This window comes from Talpa europaea (assembly GCF_964194135.1).
Source record: "Talpa europaea genome assembly, chromosome: 8".
NCBI classification, from domain to species: domain Eukaryota; kingdom Metazoa; phylum Chordata; class Mammalia; order Eulipotyphla; family Talpidae; genus Talpa; species Talpa europaea.
In genome coordinates, this window is record NC_140075.1 from 43,217,199 (window position 1) to 43,232,773 (window position 15,575).

The window sequence follows — 15,575 nt, forward strand, 5'->3', positions numbered from 1 at the left end:
CAAGTTCTATCCCCGGCCGGCCAGGGAGCAATCCACATGGTGCAGCAGACCTCTCCTGACTTGCCCACTGTTCCCCTCACCCCTCAGCAGTGTACTTCAGTCAATCTGCCTGTTCTGTTCCCCACTCAGTCTCTGGTGTATCCTCTCACCCCCCAAGTCTCTGGCCTGTACCCCAGCTCTTAAACGCATAAATAAATAAATCTTTAAAAAAAAAAGAATGAATGAGCAGAAAGAGATATCTGAAAAACAATTCCATTCACAACTACATCAAAAAGAAATACCTAGGAATGAATTTGAAAAAGGAGGTTTAATATTTATACACTGAAAACCTTAAGATATTGTTAAAATACAAGACACAAAGAAATGTAAAGATGGCCTGAGCTCATGGATTGAAAAAATTGACATCATTAAAATGCCCATATTAATGTACTATATAGATTCAATGCAATCCCTATCAAAATTCCAATGACATTTCTTCACAAAAATATAACCAAAAAAATCATAAAATTTATTTGTATCAATAAACAACCTCAAATAGCCAAAAAAGTCCTAAGAAAAAAAGAACAAAAATGGAGGTATCATGTTTTCTTACTTCAGACTACACTACAAAGGAACAGTAATCAAAACAGATACACAGATCAATGGAACGGAATTGAGACCATAATAATAAACCCATATACATACGGACAACTAATTTATAACAAGGGAGCCATAAACATACAATGGAGTGAGGAAAGTAACTTCAATAAATGGTATTGGGAAATCTGGATAGTCACATGAAAAAAATTAAATTAGACACTATCTAATACTATACACAAAAATTAATTCCAAGTGGATTAAAAACTCGAATATGAGACCTGAAGCCATAAAATACATAGAAAAAAACACAGGTGATATGCTCCTTGACCTCTGTCTTACAGATGTCTTTGGGAATTTGACTCCAATGGCAAGGGAAACAAAACCAAAAATAAGCAAACAGGATAACATAAAACTAAAAATCTTCTGCATAGCAAAAGAAACTATCTTCACACAAAAGGCATCCTACTGTGAGCAGATTTTTGCAAATCATATATCAACAAGGCATTAACACCCAAAATGTACACAGAACTCATTACCAATAGTAAAAACAACAAAATCCAATTTAAAAGTGGGCAGAGGAACTAAACAGTCATTTCTTTTTTTTTTTTTTTTAAGATTTATTTATTTATTTATACAAGCACTGGGTACAGTCAGAAGCCCAGGAAGGTGAGAGAATTCACCAGAGTCAGAGCGGGGAGCAGAACAGGCAGACTGATGAAGCACACTGCTGAGTAGAGCAGTGGGTATGGCAGGAGAGGTCTGTGCACCATGTGGGACCCTTGCTGGTGGCCGAGGATCAAATCGGCGCTGCAGAGGCTGCAGGCAGCTTCGCAGCCCAGCGCTCAACAGCTGCGCCACCAGGGGAGGCCCTAAATAGGCATTTCTCCAAAGAAAACAGTTGGATGGCCAATAGGCACATGAAAAGATATTCATCATCTCTTATTGTTAGGGAAATGTAAATCAAAACAACAATGAGATATTACCTCACATCTGTGACAATGGCTATTTTCCAAAAAATGGCTATTTTCCAAAATAACAAGTGTTGGAGAGCATGTGGATAGAAGGGAAGACTGGTACTGGAAATGTGAATTGCTATAGCAATTATGGAAAACAAGATTCCTTTGGGCCTCCCTGTGGCGCAAGGGGTTGAACATTAGCACTATGAAGCAACCCAGAGCTACTGCAGCAGGAGTTCTATCCCCTGCCACCGAGGTGACCCACATTGCACAGCGGACCTCTCCTGTCTCACCTGCTGCTCCCCTCAGCAGTGTATTTCAGTCAATCCACCTGTTCTCCCCACTCTGTCTCTGGTGAATCCTCTCACCACCACCACCCACACCTCTGGCCTGTACTCCAGTTCTTGTATGTATAAATAAATAAACATTTTTTAAAAATAAAATAAAGATTCCTCAAAAAATTGAAAATAGAAATCTATGATTCAGTTCTCCTGCCTCTGGTATTTACCCCAACAGAATGAAAACACTAATTTGAACACCCATATGTTCATCGTAGCATTAGTCACAATAGTCAAGTCCTGAAAACGAACACATAGTTGGAGAAAAGTGATATGTATAGATGCACACACAATGGAATACTATTCAGCTATGAAATCCTGCCATTTGCAACAACATGGATGGACCTGTTGGGTATTATACAGAGGGTGAAAAACAAACACTGTATGATTTCACTCATGTGAAGATAAGGAAACAATAAACAAAATACAAATTCTTAAACTCTACAAACAAAATGGTGGTGACCAGAATAGTAGGAGGAGGAAGGATGGTAAATTGGGTAAAAGGGTTCAACTGTACCACAGTGGATGGTAACTAGTCTTAGTGGTGAACAAAATAAAATATATACAGATGTTAATTTACAATGCTAGACACCTGTAACCTATATAATGTGATAAACCAATGCTACTTCAATAAAAAAAAATTTATACTAGTTCCTTGAAGAAGATATCTTGAGAGAAATAATCTTAGGATATATATACCTTTAAAACATTTTAGAAAGGGGAACTTACACTTCAAAAATTGTGAACATGACCTGAAAAATAAGCCTATTTTTATTGTTAGTACCTGAGAGTTACTTACAGTGAACTATGCCTTAGGGCTAGAAAACAAAGGGAATTATCTTAAACCTTGTACAAAAAGGAAGCCTATTGTGTAGAACTGGATGCATTATGCCACGAGACATTCCATTCATCAAACTCATTCTCCTCTGTTCTGATTACATATTAGCCACAAAACTTTATGACTTTGTTTACTATACATATCTGTTTACAAGGAGAAATGAACATCATATTATCAATTGTCCTATGAACATGCTCACTCAATTATGGTTTATGAATAAGCAGACAATCTACTTTGTCTAATATCCTAAGCTTGATTTATATAAATTTGATCATGTGATATGGGTCACCTGAGGGTGCTCTTGATAGGTCTTTGAGATTAAAGACTGAGCCAGATCAGTTCAGTATGGTAATGAAACCCATTCATATTGTCAGGCTTCCTGGGAGATCACCTAACATTTTCTCCCATGATACATGCAAAAGTCTTTTGCCTTTATTTTCACATGGATGGATGGATGGACAAGTATAAACAGGCTGAACCACTTTTTCAACTAGGTCTCCCTTGAGCCTTGTCCTTTAAGAGTCTATTTCTAACAAGAAAATTGCTAAGGTGGGTTAGCTGAAATCCCCACTATTAATATCTCACCAAATTCTTCATTTTATTAGATTAGTTTAAACTGAATCCCCCAACCCCTGATGTTTCCTGTTAGAAATTTCCTATTCACTGATAATATTGTCGTTCCCTACTCCCACACCACCCTCAACTTGTTCCTTGTCTATAAATCACTCGTCTATGCCATATTAGGAATTGGCCCCAGTTCTGCACTGAAGTCATTTTTCCTTTATTGCAATAGTTGCTGAGTAAAATCTGTCTTTACTGCTCTAACTACTATCCAGCTCTAGTTTTGACACTAGAGAAATCAGGACAGGATATGTTATATATACATGTTTACTTTACATTAACTATTAGATAATAATTATCTATTTGGAGAAAAACTTTATTTATTTATTTATTTATTTAGTTTTTTTTTTTACATCATTGTTCATTCTTAAATGATGTTTGCTTCCTCCCTCCCGCTTCTTCCCCCCCCCATCCCCCCAGAACCCGTACACCATCACCACAATATTTGGAGAATAACTTTTTTCTCTGTGAGTAAAGAACTAAAATGTAGAGAGGAAAAATTATCCTAAACCTAATCTGGGACTTTTTGCTTGATATAATTCACAACATCTTTAGGAGAGGAATGAAAGAAATACGTATTGCTAATAAAATGCTTAAGCACTTTGAGATAAAGACATATTTCATGAAGCTACTTACCTATCCACCCTGACTCTCAAGTGATTGTCATTCAAAAGACAAGTGGCATGTGAGGATATCCTCCTTTTAAAAATCTGGTCTGATGATAATCTAATTATTTCCCATTTCTCTAAAGCACTCATTTCAAAAATAGCTAAGTAGCACTATTTGCAAGCAATATTTTTATATAGCCTTGATATTTGTTCATAATTAAATCTGTCAAAATGTTTTCTCTATAATAAACAGTATATAAGTACTTATGTATGGTAACCACACAGTAGTAAGGCATTAAAGATCTCTCCAGTTTATATTTCCTTAATGGCTACATTTAGTTCATTACCTACTTAGTACTGATAAAGTTAATGCGCACGTCAGGACTACAAAACCAAGACCTCCCCAGTTGCCTGGTTGGGTCAAAATCTAAACCAAAGTCAGTCCTTTAAATAGTTGTCAAAGAAATCTAAGATACACTAATCACAATTCTCCAACTTGGATTTAGTTACCTTACCCTAGAAAGCAGAACATACTAACCTTATAAGGAAATCCTGTCCTCCGAGGTAATCTTGCCCTGTTTGCACACTGCCTCTTCTAAAGCACAGTAAAACTCACTGTTGCCCCCAATTCCTTGAGAATTGTGGTTCACTCCTTGTGAGGCCCTGTACTGCTCCAATTCAGGATTGTTCTTTTGAATAAAGAACATCAAACTCCTTACTATTACTACTGATATATTAATTTTAATAAAATAATTGGCATTAAAAAAATTAAATGACTAGTACAACAACTTTTTCTTTTCTTTTATTTATTGGTTTTAGTGATAACACTATTATTTGGGAGGCATATTTCATCATAAGGGAAATGGAAATGTATGTATCAATAGTTTAACTCTATTACCACTTCATTCTAAGACAGAAGTTCCTTGCAAACTATAGAAGATTGCTCAACAAAAGCTTAAGTACCATTGATCTTTGGCTTTAAGTGGAAGAGGGAAAAGCAGAAGAGTGCAAACAGGGCAAAGCTGGGTAGAACACAGTGGACTGCGGTGGAACACTATGGGTGTTTTGGTGGTAGAAGGGCTATTGTGACTATACCTGTCTGGTCCAAGGAATCCTATACTATCAAAACACAGAAAGGAAGGAAAAAAAAGGTACTTTAATACTAATAATAAAAGTCAAATATTCTGTGAATATAAATGTGTCTGTTGCATTTAAACCAAGACTTTATTTAAAAGATAGGGTTGTGAAAATGTGACATTTGTGGAGCTATTTATAAAATGGAGCCAGTCAACCATTACAGAGAAATTGCATTATCTATCTCATTTGAACTAGGTCGATGGTCATTAAACTGGACCAAAGATGTTGGACTGTGTTAAAAACAATTAGAGGATCCAAATAAGGGATCGGGGGAAAAAACTTAATTTACTTAATTATAACTAATTAAGTAGTTGTAATTAATTGTAATTAATTATAATTAATTTTACTTAATTATAATTAAGTAAAAATCAAAATCAACAGGCAACTATAAATCAGAGACATACTATGGGGGGGGGCAGGGAGAAGGGAGTAGGATAAAAACAAGGGTGGGAAGAGCACAATGGATCATGGTGATAGTTCACAGGTTAATAGGTGGTGGGAATTTCACAGGGACTATAAGCAAGGTGAAAATGCATACATTGTACAAAAATGCAAAATGATGTAAATATATATATAAAATAATTTTTAAAAAATTAAAAAAAAAAACAATTGTTTTAAGAAACCATCAAGAAAACAGTTGTTTGAGAAGTCACTCAGATCATAAGGCCTGAAGATTAATAATTTTTTTGCCTGAGCGTAGAATTGGTAACCAATGATGTATACAAAAGCATAGTTTAAGCTTAACATTATATCTGTTCTTTTCTTTAAGCACTTAACCTCACCTTCCTCTTTTCTTCCCAGAAAAGCCCTTGTCTTTGTCCTTAGGGCATACTGTCTCATTTCAAAGGAGACCAATAAATGTAGTTTCTCTGTAATGACTCCTGGCATCATTTTTTATTTTCTTTTTCTCATTTTCCCTCCCTTCCTCCCTTTTTTCCTCCCTTCCTTTCTGTGGTATATAAACTATGTATTAACAGAGAAGGCCTAGATATTTATTTCTTCTGTACACACCCACAGTGTGGCCTCTGGTCTTGGTGTGCCAGCCTCGGGCACGAATTCCCCAGAAGTGCTGCAGTCCTCTCTCTCTGTCTGAACCTTCAGTAGCCCCAGGCCTTCATGCAACTTGCTGTCCAGACCACTGACTAGGGCCTGGGTACAATCCTTCACATCCTTCTCTCTGTTTAAGAACCAGAAAGGACTCTTGAATGGCTTGGATTCTGTATAATGCTTAGCACACATTCTACCTTACCCTTAGTGAGTTCTCTTGTCTTCCAGGTGAGATTCATGTCAGCCTTCCTCAATTTCACATGAACATATCTTCACCCTATACCATTAATTGAAGTTATAGAAAAGGCTATTTTTCACTACTCATAGATATGGGTGTTGAGTACTTGCAAAATGTTCTGGAATTTCTCAGGGATCTATAAAGACATGGCAGCGGCATGTAGGCCTCCTGTGTTAAGAGCCTGGCTCCATTTAAAAATGGCTCCACAAATGTGAATTTTTCACAACTGTTATAAAAGTTAACAAAAGTTTCTTTTCAGAAGTAAAAGTTTCAAGGTTGAAGGACTAGGGTTTTTTTTTTTTTTTTAAAGAGGCATGTTTTATTTATTTATTTATTTATTTGTTTGTTTGTTTATACATGCACTGGGTACAGTCAGAAGCGCGGGAGGGTGAGAGAATTCACCAGAGCCAGAGCGGGGAGCAGAGCAGGCAGAAGGACCGAAGTACACTGCTGAGGGGAGCAGCGGGCGGCAGGAGAGGTCTGCGCGCCATGTGGGACCCTTCTCCGGTGGCCGGGGAGCAGCCGGGGATCGAACCGGCGCCGCAGAGGCCGCGGGCAGCTTCGCAACCCAGTGCTCAACCGCTGCGCCACCGGGGAGGCCCAAGGACTAGGGTATTTTTAAACATTAAAAAAGTATTGCATTCAAAGAAAAAGAAAGAGACTTGAATAATAGCAGATGATTAAGTACTATAAAAGCATTGTCCACTTTTGTTTTCCTAACAATCCTCTAAATATAATCAGAGACTTGTTTCCACAACTACATATAAAAGAAAAGATGTTCTATTTTGTTTAATGCTATTGTCACCAGTGATACAGCACACGTTATAATTCAATGCCAGTGTCATGATATTCTGAATTAACATGTCACCCTTTATTGTGTACTTTTTTCCTGTTGTAATTGAAGGTTCTAGAAGAAAATTTCACTAGAAAACTTACCAAAAAATGAAAATGTGTCCTCACCAGATAGTGTTTCAAAATATGATCAATGTTGGGTAACACTGCCTTTAACAAGTTTTCCTAACACATGTTTTACTAAGCTGAATTGGTCTAACCTCAAACAACAGGTGATAGAGTGATACTAATAGGGGAAAAAAAGGGTTCCATGCATTGGGAAGTTAGTGAAAACATCCGTATTGGTTATATAAACATCATGTTTTCAGAGAATTAACCAGTACATTTAATACACACAAAAATACTTCATAAACACAAACTTTTAAAATTCTACTTTACTTACAAATCAACATCAAGAAATACTTCATTAATTATAAAGGTAAACTGAAAACAGCAAGAAAAAAATATATAATTAAATTATGTATCAGTATGAAGAAGCAAAGAATTAAACTAGATTATTTTTATTTTGATTTACTAATTGAGATATTATTTGCCAAATATTTCATTTTCTATAGATTTATACTATTTTGCCCTGTACACAACTACAGTACTAAAGGAAAGTAATTCTGCATCATCAGCCATAAGACGTACAAAGATTCCTAATGCCTTCAGTTACTTTTGAAAGACTTAAAACAATACTTATATAATACCTAGTTGCTTCTATAGTCATTGAGATTTTAGTTCAGTTCCTTGAATTATATTCCGAATCTTCTCAGCATCATTTTGCACAATTTTGTTGGATGGATCAATCTTAAGCGCAGCTTCATAATCCTGTAGGCCTATATTTATATAGCAGTGATGATCAATATAACATTTTACAAATATTTGTGTTATCTAGTCAATACAAAAAATAACCACCAAGAACATGGCTCAGGACAACTAGGATTTATGTTAGATTTCCACCTTTATACACATGGTCGTATCTCTGAGAGATTAGAAAAATTCTTCAGTGATTTCAGAAATAATTATAATGATTTCATTCAGGGTTAAGAAAGAAACAGTTACTTTAAATTCAATAAGCTAATAGTTAAACTTAAATTATGCACAGAATCAATGAAATACATTGAAAGGGCATTTTTAGTATGTCAACAAAAAGTTGGCATATTATTCAGACATTCTAGATTTTTTAAATAATTTTGGCAGACTCTATTCATACTTTATGTAATTCATACACCATAGTTTGCAGTTATCATAGCTTTTTTTGTAGTTATCATAGCTAAAGAATTACTTTGAGGAAAACTGGTTAAAAAGGAAATGGGGTTGCAATTGTATGAGGAATATAAAAATAAAATTAAAAAAAAAAGGAAAGCATTATAAACTGGTTGACAATTTCTTTGGAAGTAAGGACACTTGCATTCTACGTGCTATTGATTTGCTACACACCTCATGCAAATCAATTCATTTCTCCAAGTCTCCATTTTCTCATCTTTAAAATGAAGGGTCCTTTCAGTTCAAAACAGTCTGTGATAACATATTTTCCAAATCATGATGTATAATGTTGCATTCCTGTCTTGATAATTTTTATCTTCATGAAGCGACAAAAAATACTTTTTTTAAAAAAAAGCATGAGGTATATAAATTTAACTAGGATGCTTTGGTTAGAAAAATCCCCTAAAAATTGCAGAAATAACTTTTAAAGTGAAGTTTTAGGTAATAAAATTTTATAGGTTAGAATACATTCTGTAGTAAGGCACCACCAAGGACAGGACTTTTGGTCTTGAATGAAGGGAAATTGAATGGGCATCTGGATAGAGAGGGATGGAAACAGGAACATTGAAGACAAAACCCTGGCTACTACTAAGTTTTGCCTTTGGGGCAATGTAACTGTAAATGCCCTTGGATAATGTTAAAAATGAAGGGAAAAAACAACTCAAAACTAAATAAATGCTATGGTTTCTAAGCATATAAGGCTAAATTACAAACCTTTGTACATTCTCACAAACATTCCAACAAGCAATGATGATATATTGATAATAATGATAGATCAATTATTTCTGAGTGTGTGTGTTTGTATGACCATAGAAGCTAATTTTTTTTATAATTTTTTTTTTAAGATTCTTTTTTTTTTTAAGATTTATTTATTTATTTATACAAGCACTGGGTACAGTCAGAAGCGCGGGAGGGTGAGAGAATTCACCAGAGCCAGAGCAGGGAGCAGAGCAGGCAGAAGGAACGAGGTACACTGCTGAGGGGAGCAGCGGGCGGCAGGAGAGGTCTGCGCGCCATGTGGGATCCTCCTCCAGTGGCCGGGGAGCAGCCGGGGATCGAACCGGCGCTGCAGAGGCTGCGGGCAGCTTCGCAACCCAGCGCTCAACCGCTGCGCCACCGGGGAGGCCCCATAGAAGCTAATTTTTAAATTTCCATACACTTTAAGTGCATTACTAAGTCATTTCCTAAGTGATTTATCACACATCTTTCTGTAGAAGTTATTTGATATTACAGCTTTTTCCTATATCTAAACTTGTTCACACCTTAATTTAACTCATTCTACAAAAATGAATTTTAAATATTCTAAAGTTATTTCTAACTTTGTTAGATAAACTGCAGAGATCAACAAAACAATAATGGAGTCTTAAAATGTCATGATCTTAAATAATCCCAATGACGGGCCTCCCTGGTGGCGCAGGCAGTTGAGCGCAGTGCTGCAAAGCTGTCCGCAGCCTCTGCGGTGCAGGTTCGATCCTGGCCGGCCAGAGAGAAACCCACACAGCGTGGCAGATTTCTCCTGTTGCGCCTGCTGCTCCCCTCAGCAGTATATTTCATTCAGTCTGCCTGTTCTGTTCCCGGCTCTGTCTCTGGTGAATCCTCTCACCCTCCCGCACATCTGGCCTGTACCCTGGTTCTTTAATAAATAAACAAAATCTTCAAAAAAAAAAAAAAATCCCAATGATGTTTTTTCAAGATATACCTTGAAATTTAAAACATTTCTATCAATTTCTTACCTTCTATGTACAATTCTAGTTGACAGAATGCTGTCCCACGTCGTACATGTGCCTTCATTCTTGCATTAGCATTGTCTGCAACAGGCGGCGTTAATAATTCTAGTGCCTTACCAAAAAAAAAGGGGAGGGGACATAATTTTCTAATTTAAATTTGAACAAAAACATAGTATAAGTCTTAACTTTAAAGCCTCAAGCCTTTCTTTTGGCTGGAATGCCATCGTTCAGTAAATCACAAAAATGACCAACATAAAGGAAAGAGGAGAGGCATCTGCTTTATGTTTTCTAGGCCTTTTAGAAAACAGTAGTGCTCCTTTGGCCATATACGTGCAATTCTACAGGAAAGGTGATGTAAACCTTAAGGGGAGGGAGCTGTTCAAACAGGAGTGCCCTACATGTTACATTGAGTCTACATCGTTACCCAGCATGCAGTAAAAAGTAAAGGAATTACTGTTCATATTGAGCATAGTAAACACTCCTAAGTGCCAAAGTAGCTTCCTGAAACAGATGAAAGAAAATGACCAGAAAAAAAGGAAGTTATGGGCCTTCCTGGTGGCAAGGGGGTAAGTCTCAGCACTATGACACTATTGGCAGCCACTGCAGAACGAGTTTGATTCCAGCCAGGGAGCTGACCCATATGGTGTAGCAGACCTTTCTTGTCTTGCCTGCTGCTCCTCTCAGCACTGTATTTCAGTCAGTACTCCTGTTCTGCTCCCCATTCTGTCTCTGGTGAATCCACTCACCCTCCACCCCCCTGCACCTCTGGCATACACCCCAGTTCTTGTATGCATAAATAAATAAATATTTTTTAAAATAAAGGAAGTTAAAGAGAAAGATACTTGGGTTCAACTGAAGCGCCAGCCTGCTCCACCCAGAGCAGCACACTTTGTGAGAACCAATGGAAAGGAGCTGCTGGAGCCCATTCCCTTTGAATTCATGACATATTAGGTATATAAAAAAAAATTAAAAGGGGCCTCCCTGGTGGCGCAGGCGGTTGAGTGCAGCACTGTGAAGCTGTCTGAAGCCTCTGCAGCGCTGGTTCCATCCCCACTGGCCTCAGAGCAATCTGCATGGCAAGCAGACCTCTCCTGTCTCTCCCACTGCTCCCCTCAGCAGTGTATTTCGTCGGTCTGCCTATTCTGATCCCCTCTCTGTCTCTGGTGAGTCCTCTCACCCTCCTGCACATCTGGCCTGTATCCCGGCTCTTGTATAAATAAAATAAATCTTAAAAAAAAATTAAAAATCTCTAGACTATTAAAAAAAAAAAAAAGGTCCCCAGCCCTTAGTTACCTAAATTTTTGGCTTGTCTGGTAACTTATCAAATACATGTATTTATGTTGAGCAATTAAGGAATAGTTCAGTTGTTCCTATGAGATTCATATTATACCTGTCCCCCAAAGTTATAATTTGGTTTACATTTTGAAAAATCTCAGTTTTACTTTTAACAGGAATGATTAAAAGCATTTGTGATCTTTTATATTTAAATTGGGTGATCCCACTTATTCATTCATCAAAATATTTGTTAGTACTAGTAAAAGGAAAATTTGATGATAAAGATATTGTAAGGTCTCAGTCAAAGTAAAGAGAATTAGTTGTTTCTCCATATTCTCAATTTCAAAGAACCACATAAGAGATTTTGTATGTGATTTTCTCTTAAAACAAATTACTCAAATTGAAAAAAGCCAAAAAATCTAGAATTTCCAGATAATGACCAGATATTAGTAGTGAAAACTAATATATACTAAATTACTTTGAAATTAGGAAAATGATTATGGGAAATAGCCTTCCCAGTGAAAGTGATAGTACTAACAAGGGAATATCAAATTTTTTTCCTTCTATATTACATAAGTCTGCAAAATTTATGAATTTCAACTATACACCAAGGCACAATAGTAGCAATTGATAGGGGTTTTCTAGTCCAACTTGAAGTCTCATGAAATACCAGTTACTTGACCATTCAAAAAATATTTTTTCAGTTAAAAAATGTAATATGCGGGCCTCCCCGGTGGCGCAGCAGTTGAGCGCTGGGTTGCGAAGCTGCCTGCAACCTCTGCGGCGCCGGTTCGATCCCCAGCTGCTCCCCGGCCACCGGAGGAGGGTCCCACATGGCACACAGACCTCTCCTGCCGCCCGCTGCTCGTCTCAGCAGTGTACTTCGGTCCTTCTGCCTGCTCTGCTCCCTGCTCTAGCTCTGGTGAATTCTCTCACCCTCCCGCGCTTCTGACTGTACCCAGTGCATGTATAAACAAATAAACAAACAAATAAATAAATAAAACATGCCTCTATAAAAAAAATGTAATATGCAAGCTAATTCTTAAAATCCTTACATCTCATTGTTTAAGTTTAACAGATAAAAGATAAGGGCTTCATTTAAACCAATAAATAGGAAGGTAACAGCTTTAAATCCCCATATAAAAATATATTACTTTTAAAAACATATATATATGTACCTTAGAAGAATCTTCGATGGCCTTGTGTAAGTTTTTTAGCTTCAGGTGGCAAGCAGCCCGATTCAAATACAATAGTGGAAACTTATTATTTAGTCTGATGGCTAAATTGTATGCATTAATGGCTGCCAAATAGTTTTCTGTTGCAAATAATTTGCTAATGAGACAAAAACAGAAAAGAAAAATAATATAGTATTAAAAAAAACACAGAAATAATATGCAATGATATTTGGCACACAGGATGGGTTACCTCTGTTTCTATTCCTTGTACTATGGCCATTGTAGCTTCAGTGACCACCTCTCCCACACACACATCAGCATGTAAACTGAACGGAGGTGATCCCAACCCTGCCTCCAAGGGTAGCCATCAGTAATTTAGGCAAGTTGGCATATTCCCACCCTCACTGCTACAATAACTGACACCGGAATGGGCTTGTGACCCAAAACGGTCTATTCACAATGAAGGCTATAACTTTGTTTCCAGAGAGAATGAAAAGTTGGGAAAACTCCCCCTGCTGGATGCAAATGAAGAAAGCACACAGACCAAGTTATTGAGGATCATTTTGAACATCATGGTCAGAGCTCACAGTAAAATAAAGCTGATACCAAGGTATTAGGAAAACAATTAAAAAGGCAGAAGGAAACTGAGTCTTTAGTGATACAGTTATGCTGCTGGATTAAGTTTTACCAGAAATGCCACACACCTTTAGCTTTTCAATTTTATAAGCCAATGTACTCCTTTTAACATAAAGCCAGTTTAAATTGTTGCTTTTTTTTTACTTGCAAACAAAAGCATCTTTTTTTTTTGCAAACAAAAGCACCTTAACAGATATACTCTTTCAGTTCAATCCTCCAAAATTTTCTTCAAAATAAGAAGATATAATTAAAAATTATTTAAAGTATAAAGTTTACTTTCTATTTTTCAGTTTTCAGAAATTTGAAAAAGGCACAAACATAAGAAAGTAGAAAATATTTTGTCAAATATAAAAGTACCATATAAGTAACACTTTTCATGTTCACTTCTAGTAGATTTTACTTCATACATTACAGTTCTATAATATTAAACTTAAAAATACAACCATAAAAATAGTTTAGCAAATCATGAGTAAAAGGTAAGATAGACCAAGCATTGTGCTATCTAACCTAAGGCTGGCTCAAATTTAATACAACTGGTACAAATTAGAAGCTAATTTGGGGGAACAGTTTGTTTCTGAAATGCTTCAATGTCAACTAGGATGTATCTGACAATAACAGAAAGTAGCTTAAGGAAATAAATAACTTCACATTAAAAATATCCAGAGGGATTAATATAATTCCCATCAAAATACCAACCATACTGTTTAAAAATTCTGAATTAAAAATATTGAAATTTACATGAAACCATAAAATTATGGCCTCAATGGCAAAAACAATCCTAAGAATAAAGGAAACAAAGGCATCACATCACCTAACTCTAAACTCTAAAGCGATGTGGTATTGGAATAAAAACAGACACATGGACCAGTGGAATAAAATTGAAAGCTCAGGCGTAAATACACATATCTATCAATACTTAATTTATGATAAAGGAAACTATATAATAGGAAAAAGAGAGTCTCTTTAACAAATACTGGGAAAACTAGAAGGCCACATGTGAAAGAATAAAGTTGAATCATTATAACTCCATGCACAAAAAGAAATTCAAAGTGGATGAAAGACTTGTATATAAGGCCTGCAGCAATAAAATATAGAAGAAATGGCAGTGCATTTTATGACATCAATGCCAAAGATAGAGACAGGGACCATGGTGGAGGACTGTGGGTGTTTTAGTGGTGGGTACACTATAGTGACTAGACCTAACGGGGGAGATCCTAAACTTCCAAAACACAAACAACAATGTAAACCAATGGTACTTCAATTAAAAAAAACACACTTTTAAAAAGCAGCAGTGTGAAGAAAATAATCCTGATCTGTTGTCAACCGAAATTTGTCCCTGGACTTGGGAGAGGGTTCCCCATCTTTAGTCACATGGGCAAACTCCACATGCCTAATTAAAATAGGAATTCACTCAATAAGGGTTAAACAGAGACAACAAATGTTAGATAACCTATAGTGTCCACAATAAGCCTTTTAAAAACTTCAGTAAATTATACATTAGATTTACCATTTTTAACATTTTAAACAGTTCAGCAGCATTAAGTACATGCACACTGTTGTGTTGTAGGTCTTTTCATTCTCTTAGTATCCTTGATGCACATAAGTTTTTAATTTTGCTACATTCCAACTTACCTATTTTTTCTTTCTTTCTTTTTTTTTTTTTTTTTTTTTTTGCCTGTGGGGTTTCTTTTGTTTGTTCGTTTGTTTCATTTTTGAAACTTCAGTGAGCAAAAATATATAATACCAAGCTCAATAACACTTTGTAGTATGTCACTGGGTCAAGGCTTGGGATAGACATGACAGAATTACAAAACAAGGTATACATAAACAGATACACAAGGTCACAGAGTGAAAAACTTGTGCCTGGTGAGGATAAGTTGGGTCCCCATCACTCAGTAGCATGTGAGATGGGGATCCCAAGGCTAATGGGGAACAGATGTGCAGACCCTGGGCATTTCAAGGCACCTCCCAAGATTTTTACTTCTAGCAGCATGTGGTACATCTTCCCCAGAAATTTATTATGCTCACAACCCTGAATTAGCCTTTGGGCACCTCAACCAGATGAAAGGTATTAGCTACCTCTGAAAATGCTGCCCATGCCACCTTGGGTATCCCTTATGCCACAAAGTCAGGGTAGAACTCCACAGGGCTGGTGCAGATCTCGGCCAGGAAGTCAGAGAAAAGTGACTGGGCTTTACCTCCTCACACACATAGGCAGTCAAGACAACCCACCAAACATCTCCAGCAGAGGTTCAGCAGCAGTAATAGGAGCATCTAGACAATCAATAGGGTAGAGCTGC

General features: G+C 36.7%; 1 protein-coding gene across 1 annotated transcript in view; it reads right to left on the bottom strand.

The window, feature by feature from the left end:
* Positions 1–7,919: 7,919 nt before the first annotated feature.
* DNAAF4 (dynein axonemal assembly factor 4) overlaps positions 7,920–15,575 on the bottom strand; it is a gene marked incomplete at its 3' end in the record, with an annotated part of 33,593 nt that continues 25,937 nt past the window's right edge. The window contains exons 7-9 of the mRNA XM_084240162.1: positions 12,643–12,796; positions 10,196–10,301; positions 7,920–8,032 (exon numbers count right to left, since the gene is read on the bottom strand). Of these exons, the coding sequence (XP_084096288.1) occupies positions 7,920–8,032; positions 10,196–10,301; positions 12,643–12,796 (373 nt within the window). The remainder of the gene's footprint in view (positions 8,033–10,195; positions 10,302–12,642; positions 12,797–15,575) is intronic.